Here is a 14,275-nt window from a genome sequence, read left to right on the forward strand (position 1 = left end):
AATTAAATATATACTTGTAAAGATGCAAAATATATACTTGTACATACTTGTATATCAGCTCAAAATATGTTCCACAAAATCATACCAGTGTACCAAAATAAGTTACAATAATTACAATAAATATAACATCATCCAACTTCTTCATAGTGTATCAAAATAAGTCTATGAGATCCATAAAACCATTCTAATCTAATTCATGATATCCTAGATATATATTGTCTTATCAATCATACTTCATTTATCAAAATCGACCAAGGTTTAAACTTCACTATCAGTTTCATAAATCTCCATCAAGAAGACCTCTCGCCCATTCCTCTTTCTCTTCGTCTGCAATGCTAAAAAAGTACGAAACTAGAGCATTGTCTTGCATAATCATACGAGCTACCTTATGACACTCCATTCTTGAAATAGTCGTGTTCTTCTCCAATTCTTTGCCAAGGTTCATATGTTTCTCATTCATGTCTTCCCCAATAGCTTTACTCAAACGAGTAGATGCTTTGTCAATGACTTGTGCAATTATCAAAGATGATTCTTTCAAGGCTTCACACATATCTTATCTTTCTGTAAATTTTCTCTTTTTCTTAGACGACTTAGATGAACCTTCGGATTGAGGTATACTAGATCGATGCATAGATTGAGCTTCATTCATGCCTTGCACATTATCAGCACTGTCAACAAAATCACCTTCCATATGGTCGTCAACATCATTCTCTTTGCTAGTTTCTTTTCCATGTTTATCTAATTCCTCAACCACATCTGTTGGACCCTCTGAATGTTTTCCAGTAGCACGATCTTTGCCATAAATCAAGCTGAGAACATCATAATATGGGAAAGGCTTGTATCGAAATTGAGCTGCATCCTTGTGACTTTGTTTTTTTTTTTTTTTTTTTTTTAAATGAATAAGTTACTAAGATAACACCATTATAAATTCCACAAACAGTAGTACCTGGAGATATGCATCCCATACGGGTTTTTCGGCCGTAACTGTTTGCATTTCCGAGTCCCAGCCGAATCCACTGCAATTAGGTCCAGTCAACATTTCATGAACGACTTGAAAGTAAGATTTCAACGTCTTCAACCTTGATCCAATGTTCGGATTAGCTTCTAAGTCACACCCGGGTATCTTCTTATGCAGTTTTATTTCAAGAGCTTTCAAGTGTCCAGCTTTAAAATTTCCTTCAGCCTTGTACTTTCCTTCCTCGTGTAACTCCAACAAGGAGTCAATCAAGGCTTTATCTTCTTCTTCGGTCCAAAACCTCTTATTTTGACCAGGACCTCTTACTTTTGAACTTGCCATCATATCCATCAACACCATAAATACATAAACAACACATAAAGAAACCTGTCTACAAACAAATAAAATGCAAGCATTTAAAAACAGATTCAATTCATTTAGAAAAAAAACATATCAAATGTATTATATGAAAAATTCATATGCAAAACACCATAAAGCAAAACAAAACAGTAGCAAACTTATAAATACTAGTGTAATAATTATAAATACAATTAAGTCATTATCAATCCACTCATATACGTGCTCTCCACTCGTTGTACATCTCATTAGCGAAATTATTTCTCCATGTCGTCCATTCTTCCGATGGCTCAATGTTTGTTATCAAGTCATCACCAATATTTTCTTCATCTTGAATATTATCTTCTTCCATATCAATCTCCTCACTTGGAATATCATCCGGCATTTCTCTTCGAATAAAGTTGTGTAGTAGACAACACGCCAATATGATACGATTTTGAGTCTTTATTGGATAAAAAGAAGGACTCCTAAGAATTGCCCAGCAATTCTTAATGGCACCGAAACACCTTTCGATGACATTTCTAGCCGATGAATGCTTCATATTGAAATATTCTTTAGGACTATTTGGTTGAGGCCCTTCTCTCCAAACGGTTAGGTGGTAGCGTTGACCTCGAAATGGAGCGAGAAATCCTGGACCATTAGTATAGCCGGCATCTACAAGGTAATATTGACCTAGAGAACAAATTTTATGGTATATAAGGTGTTTCGACCGATAGTGAATACTATAAACTATGTATGATCATTGACATACCATTTGGAACTTGCAAACCATTTCTCCTATGTATTGCATCACGTAAAACTCTACCATCGGCCGCTGATCCCTCCCATCCGGGTAATACGTATATAAATTGTATATCATGTGAGCACACACCTAAGACATTTGTTGCGACATCACCTTTACGAGTACGATATCTTGGTCTTTCTATCATAGGGACTCTCACTTTAATATATGTCCCATCTAATGCTCCTAAACAATTCTACACAAATGAAGTTACAATATAAGTTAGCTACAATATGTATGGATAGGAAACCAAGTTGAAATTAAAAAGATGAATACCTTAAACCACTTCCACCTCTCATCGATTGAATTCTCCAATATAGGTTCGGATTTTTTCAACAACTCTCCATGTAATCGAATAATCGCATGTAAAACATTGTGAAAGTACTTACTAACCGTCTCCCCGGATCTCATAAATTGAAACTTGATTACTCTATTTTTAACATGATGAGCCAATATATCCAAAAACATAGCCACTTGCTCATCGACTTGTACGTACTTATATGCTTTTAGTCCACCCCTAGTTTCAAGCAATATACATAGATTTGTGAAGGTTTGCCTATTCAATCTAAGTAGGTCGTGACACGTGTTATCATTCTCGTAAACTAGTTCATAAACAATCTTTCTATTGGTAGCGATGTCGAGGAAATAAAGTTTTCGTCTAAGAGAGTTGGTTGTGATATAATCTTTTATTATTGTTTCCCGCAACTTTAAGAACCACTCAACACTACGCAAAATATTCAACCACTGTGAATAAAGAGTCATTATCTCCTTCTTTCTCATTATTTGTCTTTGAACAAAAGATAATCGAGCCATTATCCTACAATAAGTAGAACAACATTATTGGTTATTGATATTTTCCTTAACGATTCACATTGATATTCTGAGAAAATTACAACAAATAATTACACAAATAAGCAAACACACATGTTCATCTTTATCAATGTTCTTAAAGGGAAAGGAAATAACATTGGTGTACAATTTACAAATGATGGAGCCCGTAAATAATTAACAAAAGCATAGCTCTGTAATTATTTTATTTTATTTTTAGAATGTCTACGAGTACAGAATCATGTCCATACACAATTATAATTCAATTACTTAACAAGCAATTAATTATACACCGAAAAAAATAGTTTGTACTCGGCTGAGAAAATAAACAGTGATTATGAACATACGGGGAACAATGGTCAAGCAACGAGACTTATTCGTAAAGAAACACATTCCACATTGTTGTATTGACTACAACGAATTCATCACTTAGCAGGGAAATAAATAAATAAAACGTCATCCAGAAGTGGATTTTTATGTACAATAATAAGTTTCCACCAAACTCTTTTTTAAGTTCAGACCATGGAAACCATTTAAGTTTTTTAAACTATTCACAGCAAGGCATGAAAAAAAAAATTCATTCTTCAATTAAAACATCAGATCCAAAACCGTTCCAACAACCAAAGTTGAACGGCGAAGCAGAGAAACAAGATTTACCAAAGTGAAGCAAAGTGAAGGAAAAAATGAAGCAAAGTGAAGCAAAGTTAAACATCAGAGAAAAATGAATGAAAAACAGATAAACAGTGAAACCCAGAGCTTGAATATGAGAAACGAGATTTACCAAAGTGAAGCAAACAAATATGGAGGCGAAAGAAACAGAGAAAACAAACCTGGTGAACGGGAAGCAGCTCCAACGACTACGTCTGTGGAGGGCGGCATCGGAGACGATGTCGGAGAAGGCGTCGGACGGTGGCCGTGACGGAGATTGGCAAAGATTTTTGGGTGGCTGTGAATTTACTCAGTCAAACGAACGATGGTTGTGAATAAATGGCTAGGTTAGGTTATGTCTTCAGTTTAAATGAGGGTATGTTTAATGAGGGTAATTTGGGGATTATAAATATGAAACTGGAATGGATTTGTCATTCTACTGGAACCCCTATTGAATGTTTATTCATCTAAAATGGGTGAATTGGTATTACATTATAATAAGCATTCCTATTATAATTTTAAAACCAAACAATAGAATCACCCAATTTAAAGAATCACAATTCCATTCCCTCTCTCATTACCTCAAACCAAACATGCTCTAAGAGTTTTCTAAGTAACTAGGCCACCTATAACATTAGGTTTGAGATTTAGCCTATGTTTGGAGTTTTTTAGGAAAATAGCCAACCGTATTAGGTGGCAAATTATGTTTTACTTTTTTGTCCTCCAATATTTTAAGTCAGTTTGTTTAATTATCATTCTATATATATATATATATATATTTTTTTTTTATACGTGTGTTAGTGCAGTTTACACGTTTGGCTTTTTTCCGTAGGAGTTGGTTTTTTTTAGCGTGTGTGGGTTAGTTATAATTAGGTCAATTAACTTCTATATTTAAGGGTTGTATGACACGTTTTTTTTTGTTTATGCGTGTTTTTCTTTTTTCCATTGCGTGTGTTTTTTTTTTCACAGAATATTTGTTGCTATTATTAAGAAAGCAGTTAGATTTTAAATTTTGGAACGTTGAATTTTTGAAACACAAGCATTCTCACGTTTTTTTTGTTGCAGCTGTTTCTATATAGCAGAAAAAAAAAATAGCGGCTGGAAGAAACCATTTGTTTCCGATGGATTCTGGTATGTTTTCGTGTCTTTTTTTTTTTTTAAACATTAACTTGTTTAGAGCTGGTCCGACTCTCATTGTTAATTTGTTTTATTTAACAGTTAATATTTTCGAACGTCAGTCTTTGGAAAAATGTGATTCTATGAGCTTGGTTGATGAAAAGTTTCCAGATGGTGGAACTGTTTTTGACGAGACGCAATTGAAAAACTGCCCGATGAATGTTGAAGTTGATGTCAATAACATTTTTTTGAGTAAAGAAACAATGATTTCAATGTTGACTATTATTGCGTTGAGAAATAATTTCGAATTCCGGGTGAAAAGGTCTAGCAAGACGCGATATTGTATTGTTTGTTTGAATTCTGATTGCTCGTGGAAATTGAATGCTAGTGTATGTTCTGTTTCCAAATTTTGGGTGATTAGGTCTTTCAACAAAGATCATAATTGCTTTCGAAAGAACCTTATACATCGTCATAAACAAGTGTCATCTTCATTGATTAGCAAAGTTGTTAACAATGATTTCCGAAGCTCAATGGCTGACAAATATACACCAAAAGCAGTTGTGGAGATCATGCGTTTGCGTTTCAAAGTTGAGATTAGCTATTATAAAGCGTGGATGGCTCGTTCCAAGGTTTTGCAAGATATTCGCGGTGATTATGACAAATCATATTCTCATCTCCCCATTGTAGGCGATATGATAAAAGAGAAGAATCCAGGTAATTTTGTATCTTTGATAGTTTCCTGTTTATTTTTTTTATTCTATACATATAGCAGTTTTTATATGCTTAGACGAACAGATTATTTATTTACAGTTATTTCCATTTATTTCCATTATGAGATCATTTCCAATAATTAACGTTTATTATCTGTGTTGGCAGGTACTTACACAGTAACAAAAACTGATGCACAGGGAAATTTCCAATATTTTTTCCTGGCAATGGGGGCTTCTGTGCATGGTTGGAAGTTTTGCCGTCCTGTCATTTCGGTGGACGGGACTTTTCTCAAAGGTAAATCACACGGGACATTACTATTGGCCACGGCTCAAGATGGTGATAATCATCTTTTTTCCTTGGCTTTTAGTATTGTTGATTCAGAGAATGACAAATCTTGGCATTGGTTCATGACTCATCTCAGGGTAGTTTATGGTGTTAGAGATGGTTTGGTTATTGTCTCAGATCGAAATACATCTATTCCAAGCTATCCATGCAGTTTTTCCTGAGGCTAATTATGCAGTGTGTATGCAACATCTTTGGGCGAATGTGAAGGCAAAGTTTGGAAAAGCTTATTATGGGTCTCTTTTATACAATTGTGCAAAGGCATATACTAAAAAAGATTTTGACTATTGGCTTGCAAAGATGACCGAGTCTAAGCCTAGCATGAAACAATACTTACTGGATGCGAAGCCTGAATTGTGGTCGCAGAGTCAGTTTATGGGAAAGAGGTATAATGTAATGACGACAAATATTTTCGAATGCTTGAATTCTGTGATGAACGAAGCGCGTGGCTGGCCAGTTGCTTGTTTGGTTTTGAGTTATCGGAGTTTGCTGCAAAGGTGGTTTAATGAGAAGAGAGAACTTATTCCACGAATGCTATCTGGTCTTACTGAGCATGCTTTTGGTATTCTGTTTAACTCTGAAGATGATGCTCGGACGATGGAGGTATGTTTCACGACAAAAATTAATGTTAATATGTGGAAATTAGTGTTAATTATCGTATATTAATAATTTGCATTATTATTTTGCTTTTTAGGTTAACATCATCAATGACCAACAACTTGAGGTTATTGATGGTGCCGTTCACCGAATTGTCGACATTGCTGAAAAGACATGTACATGTCGCGTTTGGCAATTGGATGATTTTCCTTGTTCTCATGCGGCTGCGGCGTTATACCGTAGGAAGTTGAAACCATTTGATTTTGTTCCGTCATATTATACTAGTCAAAATTATGCTGCCATCTACGCTCAAGATATTGTCCCTATTGAAGACTTAGGCGAGTGGGATTTGCCTGAAGATGCTCATGTAATTAATCCACCAATTTACAAAAGACAAGCTGGAAGGCCAAAAATGAAGAGGTATCGATCAAAGTCTGAGTTATTTCACCCATACCGTCAACGTTGCAGCAAATGTGGAAACCAGGGCCACAACAAGAGGGGATGCAAGTCTTCAAATGATTAATGATCAATGTTTTTCCCCTGTTTGCACTTTTAATTTTTACTATTTTTATGAAGTATTTTGGGTTGTAGACATTTTGACTTTTTTTTTCACTTTTCAAGTTTCTATGTTAGCATTTTCCTATATTTGTCATTATCATTTCTGCAGATGCTATATTCATTAAATAAGTTATAATAACTCGTCCAAAATTTAAGATTGTTCTTAGGATGAAATTATATTCAAATGATATGTAATCATTCTCATTATTACCATCACTGGAGAAGGGGCAGTTTCGGGTACAGGTGTTGATGGCCTATCCTCGCTTCGTACGTTGTTTGATTGTTGAATGTTATCTGTAACAAACTTCTGTAGCGAATCCAGTTTGCAGCTCACCATGTTAAGCTTGGATTCTAAAGTTTCAATCCTAGAATTTGCAACTTCTAAGCTTTCGGTGAGTTTCTGAATTTCATATTTCAATTCAGCATTTGTTGAGTTGGGTGATCTCGAGCTGCTTGCTGCATCTGTCCCTGTTTTAAATTAATCAAATTAACATACAAATTAACTAAATCCTTTTTAGGAATTTTTGGATAATGATTGTAAATACTTGATAAATGTACCTTTGGATCTTGGCACTTTTTTACGTGTTCTGGTCCCTTGATAATTTGGGATTCCCGGGTATGTTGTATCCACCATGTATGGCATAGCTAACTCCTCTTCAGTTGGTGTTATGGTTAGGATATCAATCTTAAATCAATATAAGAAATATTGTTAATAACAAATAAAGAATCTGTAGCTTCAATAATTTTATCATAATTACATCTTCATTTTTGAAAATAAGCCGCTCCAGAATATCATATCTGGGGTTATTGTGATATGACCACTTCAACATTCTCGGTATCGCGGCCGAGTACGACTTTCCTGTGAATCCTTGTACAGCAAATTGCGGTACAACTTCATACGCCCAAGTCAGAAGTGGGTGGAGAAAACCTTCCAGATTGTACCCTTTTCTATGATTCGGGATAAAGTTTCAAGATTATTTCATTGAAGCACATAGTGCTTCAAAACTCACCCTTCCCCAAGGATAGTCATTAAAAAGACGGGGATCATTTGCGAGTAGTATGTGATCGTCCTTTATGTTGGTGTTTTCCTGTTTTGGTAACACCATTGTCGACAATATCGCCAAATTAACAAGGGCGACGCGATCTTCGTCAGACGCGCCCAAAGTAGGAACAGCCAGCAACGTCAGGATGTGGTTTGGTCTCTTAGAAGCCTCGCCCGTGAAATACAATTTCTCCAGCCTGTTCTCGATGTGAGGCAAGTCTTTCACATTCGGAGTTGAGCCGCATTGTAGTCCTGTAATTATCATTTATTTACACTTATTATCAGACAACAAACATCATAATCCGTTCTATCCAATCTAACTATTCAGACCAATTTGTCACAATTTTCTTATGAACCTAATTCATCCAAAAACTTAGTTATGTTTTTCTTTAATAATTAACCATAGTTATGTTATTAAATTTAAATTTTACTAGAACAAATTTAAATTTTACAAGGTAACCATAGTTATGTTTTTCTTTAATAATTAACACTTATTTCCACTTATTAACATAATGAATATACTTCAAAACACATACCTGACATGAGAGCGAAATCGTTTAAAGTGAAAATCAATTGATTCCCTCCAATGCTGAACCATAGTTCATGCGAGTTCTTGCTCTCTAGTTGATGAAGAACAAGTAAGTTCATTAATTTCTTTGGAAATTCTTTTCCTTCAATTTCCGAGAAATGTCAAAACGCTCCATTATTGAATAGCATATCCTGCCTCTCATTCGTCAACCCGCTATGTATTTTGTCAAAGATACTAAAATTGCTATGTTTGACAATTTTTTGTGCCTTATTCCAATTTGATTCTTTCACAACCCAATCACCTTTCTGAAAATTTAGGAAATAATTGTTAATTATTGATAATAATTTTTTTCCAAACACATTCAAGAAATTTATTTACCTCAGGAAAAACATTTTTCCCTTTTGAACCTGGAACTTTTTTTTTTAACCATCTTCTCCTTTTAGTGATATCTGATAAAAAAAAAAAGTCATTCAAATACAAAGCCATAAGTCATTGATTAAAAAAACAGAAATTATTGGAAATAATTGAAAATATTCAAATCATTTGGGAAAAACCCGAATCCATTTTTTCAGAAGTTATTCTGATATCAATCGTTGATGCTAAAACATGAGTTCTTGGAAATAACCAAATATCGGAAATTTGTGAAAATAAACTAAACATTTCAAATAACCAGCCGTTGAAACCCATTTTTATTACAAAATCCCTAATTTGATTTGACAACACATAAAAGCCATAAGTTATTGATTAAAAAAAACAGAAATTATTGGAAATTATTGAAAATATTCAAATCTTTTGGGCAAAAACCGAATCCATTTTTTCAGAAGTTATTATGATATCAATCGTTGATGCTAAAACATGAGTTCTTGGAAATAACCAACCATCGAAACCCATTTCAAATAACCAAAACACCTTGTAATCGTTTTCTTCTTCCTCTGCATGTTACCTGAATGATTTCGGTGGACTTTCGACTATGTTCCGAGCTTCGAAATTTTTGGTTATGGCGGTGAAGACTTTAGCTTCTGGTTATTTAGCGTGTATGAGTCAAACTGGTATGAGCTTCCCTAAAATATCGCGTCCAGTCCAGGTGATTTGTTGGAGCCGGTCTAGATTTGCGCGCCTGTTATTAATGATATTTGTGAGAAATATTTTGTTGAGATTTGTTAGAGGTTTTAGGCCTACGTGTAACATCTAACACACGCGTAGTTAATGAGTTTTTGTTTCAAATATTTTGTTGAGATTCCATTTTGAAGTTGCGTTTTTTTCTTTCGGTATAGCGTTTTATTTAATATCGTTGTAGTTATCATTTTCCATTTGATTATTTAAAAGGGTAAATTAGTTTAGTAATTATTGCCACTTAAGCATGTTGGCTATTTCCCTAAAAATTATAAAACATGGGCTAAAAACAAAATCTATAGTTTCAAACCGGCTATTTTGCTACACTCCCCTTTAAATAATCAATTGATGTGAAAAAAAGAAAAAGAAAAAGAAAGCCATGTTATCAATTTGACTACCTTCGATTCCAAACATATCGTACGTTTCCATGCTTTCTCATCAAGATGACTATTTGCTAAATTTAGTTTTAGATTCAAAGGTACTATATGCGTTTTTATAATATTAATTAAATAGTAAACCTCCAGTTTATTAATTTGAGAAGAAAATCGTTTTCCGTTTTATTAAGCAAAACACACTTGTTTGAAATTTGTCATCCTTACTAACAACTAAATAGGAAGAGGTAGTTAAGTAGTCCAATCCATCTATCTCATTTAAAATACAAAACTAAGTATCACTTAGAGCATCTCCACTGGAGCGCCAAATCCCACCTATATTGCGTGGGATGCTCCAGTGGATCTGCATATTACACGCTAATATAGCGTGAGATCAAAAAATTAAACAGTGCAGCGTTATATGTAGCGCTGCACTGTTCATTGCTTTATAAGTTTTAAAATTTACTCAAATGCCCAAATTTTATATAATTATTTAATATTAACCCCTAAAATTATTTTTTATATAAAATTTATTATTTTGCATAATTTAAAAGACAACAATATTTTAAAATACAACAATGATTTTGCACATTGCAAGAAAATTATAATATTAAAACGATCATAATAATTAATACCAAACACAATTACATTAGCAATTTGGAAGAAAACTCAAAAGACATTAAAAAACACAATACAACAAAATAAAATTACAATAGATAAACTAATATTCTGGAAGATTGGTGCCGGATCCCCCGAGACCGGTAAAATATTGAGAATATGAATCAGAAGTCGGCGGTGGTGCATGGGATTGTTGTTGTTGAGCACTTGTGGGAAGAGTATTCTAGTTCCGAATCATAATTTTTTGTGTTAAAGTTACTTTTATTTGTTGTGTTCTAGTTTGTTTTACTTTATTTTACTTTTATTTGTTGTGTTCTAGTTTGTTTTACTTTATTTTAATTGAGTTGTGTTGTATTTATTTTATTTTAATTGTGTTGTGTTGTATTTTAGTTTTTGTGTTGTAATTTTTATTAAATAAGTTTTTATTTTATTTAATGTGTATTTATATTTATAATTATAATTAATTTATAGAGTAATATTTTACTCATTATCATAATTCTTCCAAGTTATCTAATTAGTAATAATAATAAAAATATAAGGGTAGAAGTATAAATAAGAGATAAAAGGGGATAAAAACAGAGTGGAAAATAGAGTTCGGTTGGAGAGAAATCACTGTTTACTGAAAAATAGAGTGAGAAATAGAATGATCGGTTGGAGATGGCCTTAAATAAATAAAGAAAAGGGACTAAATAATATCCCACTGTTTCACAACTACATCTACGCAGTGAATTAAATTTACGATATCGGTAATTTTAATCACACTTTTAGAAGCAGAATAATTTTAGAAGCAACAAATCATTTTTGATAGGAAGCGATAATTTATTTTTAGAGCGGCATGCATCATCAAAATTTACTAAAAATGAAATTTTAAAGTTGAATTTTTTAACTTTTAGAAGGAACATCTAATTACTTCTAATATTTTATCGCACTTTTAGAAGCGACATGTCACTTTTAATTTTTGTCAAATTTTGAGTAGGTCGAATTTATCTTTTTTAAATTTTGACCTAACTTTTAGAAACGACATGTTGTTCCTAATATCGCTTCTAACAATTAGTTCAAATCGATTAAAAGCTTCTTATTTTTCTTTTCAAAAGGAAACTAGTTTTGCCTTGTAAAAATATAACTGAACATTTAATTAGCTAAAAGTGAAATGTACAACAAGTATGCGAAAAACTTCATTATCACTTGTCTAATAGGCTTATTTGTATAGGCGGTTGAACTTTACCGATGTTAGATAAGTTTGTATCTTTTTTTTTTTTTTGCGTTAAGAGTCCATGAACTTTGATTACTCACATGATCCCCCTTTTCTTAGTTTCCGTCACCTTTATATATATACAACTTATGTAACCTCGTTTTATAAGTTAAGATGATCAGTTCACGTGCATCGTACAATTTTCACCACCTAAAAAATGTTTGGACAAAATCTAAATGTGTGAACCTCGGAAGAACAAAATCTAAAAAGTGGAATCAACAGTGTCACAAGAACAAACAGAGATCAAAACTGAGAATTGGGAGCTCAAAACAAGGAAACACACTACAGAAGAAGAATGGCATCAAATGAAAGCATTTCAGGTTTGAGAGCTTGCGGCTTTTTCGTCCAGCTATTCTTGCTGAAAAGTTCTTTCTGGCTACAAGTCTCTTCTCTTTTCTATTTTTTTTTCTTGCACCATTATCTCCTTTTGTTGAAGTTACTTTAGATTCAAGAGTCGAATTTGTGCATAAAAATAAACCAGGGCGTAACACTACAACAAACAGTGGTTACACTCCAGTCAATCAGAAAGAATGTCCCCGATCATTGGCTACATATTTCAACCAAGAACATTCATAGTTTCAACAAACTACAATATAGACCAAGAATTTATTACCGACTGGAATTGATTCAGAGCAACCTAAGATCCAATCTCCACAGGCTTAAAACCCGACTCAACCGAAGCCTTCACAGCGTCCAGAACCAGCTGAGTCTTCCTACTGATCGTCGGCCAATACTTGTCAGGCTTCAAGCCCTTCTTAACACCCGAAACCAGCCTAGAAAACTCTCTCACCATGCACGCCTCTTGAGGAAGATCCGCCGAAACGACGTGCTTGCTCGGACTTGGGGTCCAAGCAGTGACGCCCTCGTTGAAACCCGTCCTCGTCCCCGTGGAGAAACACGCCTCGTGCTCTTGGAACGGGACGATGAAATCGTTGACGTGCAAAGTCCCGCGGGTCCCGGTCGCGGTGATGTCCATTGTCAGGTTCGACAAGAACGAGCAGTGAAGAGTGGCCGATTTCCCGTCCTCCCAGTGGAGAAACGCCCCGCAAGACAAGATCACGCCCGCCTCGTTTCGGACCGCGCCGGGAAAAGCTGTCGCGGTCTTTGGGAGCTCGAATCCGGCGGCGAAGAGGATCGATCGGATGCAGTACCATCCGGCGTCTCCGAGCGCGCCGTGGCTGTCCAGATCGGGTTTCACCCGGATGTCGTTCTTCAGGAAGTCTTTGCCAGCGGGGAAAGTAAAGCACGCGTGAGCCTGGAATTATCACCAGTGAGGAGATTATTTTAGATGTGTTCGGTTCAGTTTCCCATGACAATCATAATATCTCGAAGAACCTGGCGTATCCATATCATGTATTATCAGTAAATATGGTTGGTTTTCTCTAGAGCCTAGACCTATGGAATCACCACCACAGCCAGATATGTTCATAGGAACTGCATGTGACACAATAGAATATGAAAATAAATTGAATTTGAGTCTTGCTGTGCAGCACATTTCTGGTTTACATTTTCAAATTTGGGGATTTTTTTTTTACAGATCCGATTAATCGTCTCTGTTCATAGACCACTTTCACAGTTTCACTCAAGAAATAATTGGAACTGCAGAGCAGTTAAATCCAGAGAAACATAAAAAAAAAAAAAAAAAAAAAAAAAAAAAAAAAAAAAAAAAAAACGATGCACAAATATGTACTCTATATTAACACAGCGCATTCCTTCCTACTCCTATATATTGTCATCAAATCAGGTACATAAGTTAACTCAACGAAAAAATCAATAAACAATAAACGAAAACCTAACTATACTTATGCGTTTCTCTGGATTAGCCTCAAATCAATAATGCCTCAGCTACAACTAGAAAGAGAAATTAGAGCAATTGAACGAATTGAAAAGAAACCAACCGTCTTGAGATCACCAAATCGATCAGCATCGGAGAGAAACTCTCTCATGGCAGCAGTACGAGGGTTATGCATCCACATAGTGCCGTCCATGATCTGAACCCCGGCGGAATCGCAGGCGTCGGAGATGGCGTCGAACTCGGCGGCGTTCAGGGCAACAGGCTTCTCGAGGAGGATGTGCTTGCCGCTCTGGGCGGCGAGGATGGCCCACCGGAGGTGGAGGCTCGTCGGAAGAGGCATGTAGACGGCGTCGAGGTCTGGATCGTCGAGGAGCGCCTCGTAGGAGCCGTAGATCTTGGCGTTCGCCGGCACGAACGGGGCGTTGGCGGCGACGAAGGCGGTGGCCTTGTCGGCGGAGCGGCTCGCCACCGCGCAGACCTCGGCGTTCGGGGCGAGCGATATTGCGCGGGAAACCTTGCGGGCGATCTCTGCGCATCCCAGGATGCCGAATCGGATTGGGGATACTTCCATTGCCGCCATTTCTCTCACTCTCTGCTGTACTCTCTGCTCTCAATCCACGTGACAGAAGTAATTACAGTAATAATTAAGTAATGTTGTATTA

General features: G+C 35.5%; 2 protein-coding genes and 1 pseudogene across 2 annotated transcripts; 1 reads left to right on the forward strand and 2 right to left on the reverse strand.

Annotated features, from left to right (window-relative positions):
* Positions 1-277: 277 nt before the first annotated feature.
* LOC149391270 (uncharacterized) lies at positions 278-1,297 on the reverse strand (annotated as a pseudogene).
* A 2,424-nt stretch (positions 1,298-3,721) lies between these two features.
* LOC149391271 (uncharacterized) lies at positions 3,722-6,854 on the forward strand. Its single transcript, XM_089619967.1, has 9 exons — positions 3,722-3,897; positions 4,635-4,700; positions 5,107-5,399; positions 5,562-5,690; positions 5,778-5,845; positions 5,949-6,124; positions 6,236-6,341; positions 6,433-6,702; positions 6,804-6,854. Exons 1-9 carry the CDS (start codon positions 3,722-3,724, stop codon positions 6,852-6,854), a joined length of 1,335 nt encoding a protein of 444 aa, XP_089476093.1.
* A 5,331-nt stretch (positions 6,855-12,185) lies between these two features.
* On the reverse strand, positions 12,186-14,243 carry LOC149391272 (Oxidoreductase family protein). Its single transcript, XM_089621201.1, has 2 exons — positions 13,717-14,243; positions 12,186-13,073 (listed from the first exon to the last, which is right to left on the reverse strand). The coding sequence occupies exons 1-2, from the start codon at positions 14,191-14,193 to the stop codon at positions 12,456-12,458; spliced, it is 1,095 nt and encodes a 364-aa protein (XP_089477327.1). The 5' UTR covers positions 14,194-14,243; the 3' UTR covers positions 12,186-12,455.
* Between the last annotated feature and the right edge of the window lie 32 nt (positions 14,244-14,275).

Source organism: Urtica dioica, chromosome 7 (assembly GCF_054948205.1).
Source record: "Urtica dioica subsp. dioica isolate 48M chromosome 7, U.dioica_male_clone48M_v1_H2, whole genome shotgun sequence".
NCBI lineage: Eukaryota > Viridiplantae > Streptophyta > Magnoliopsida > Rosales > Urticaceae > Urtica > Urtica dioica.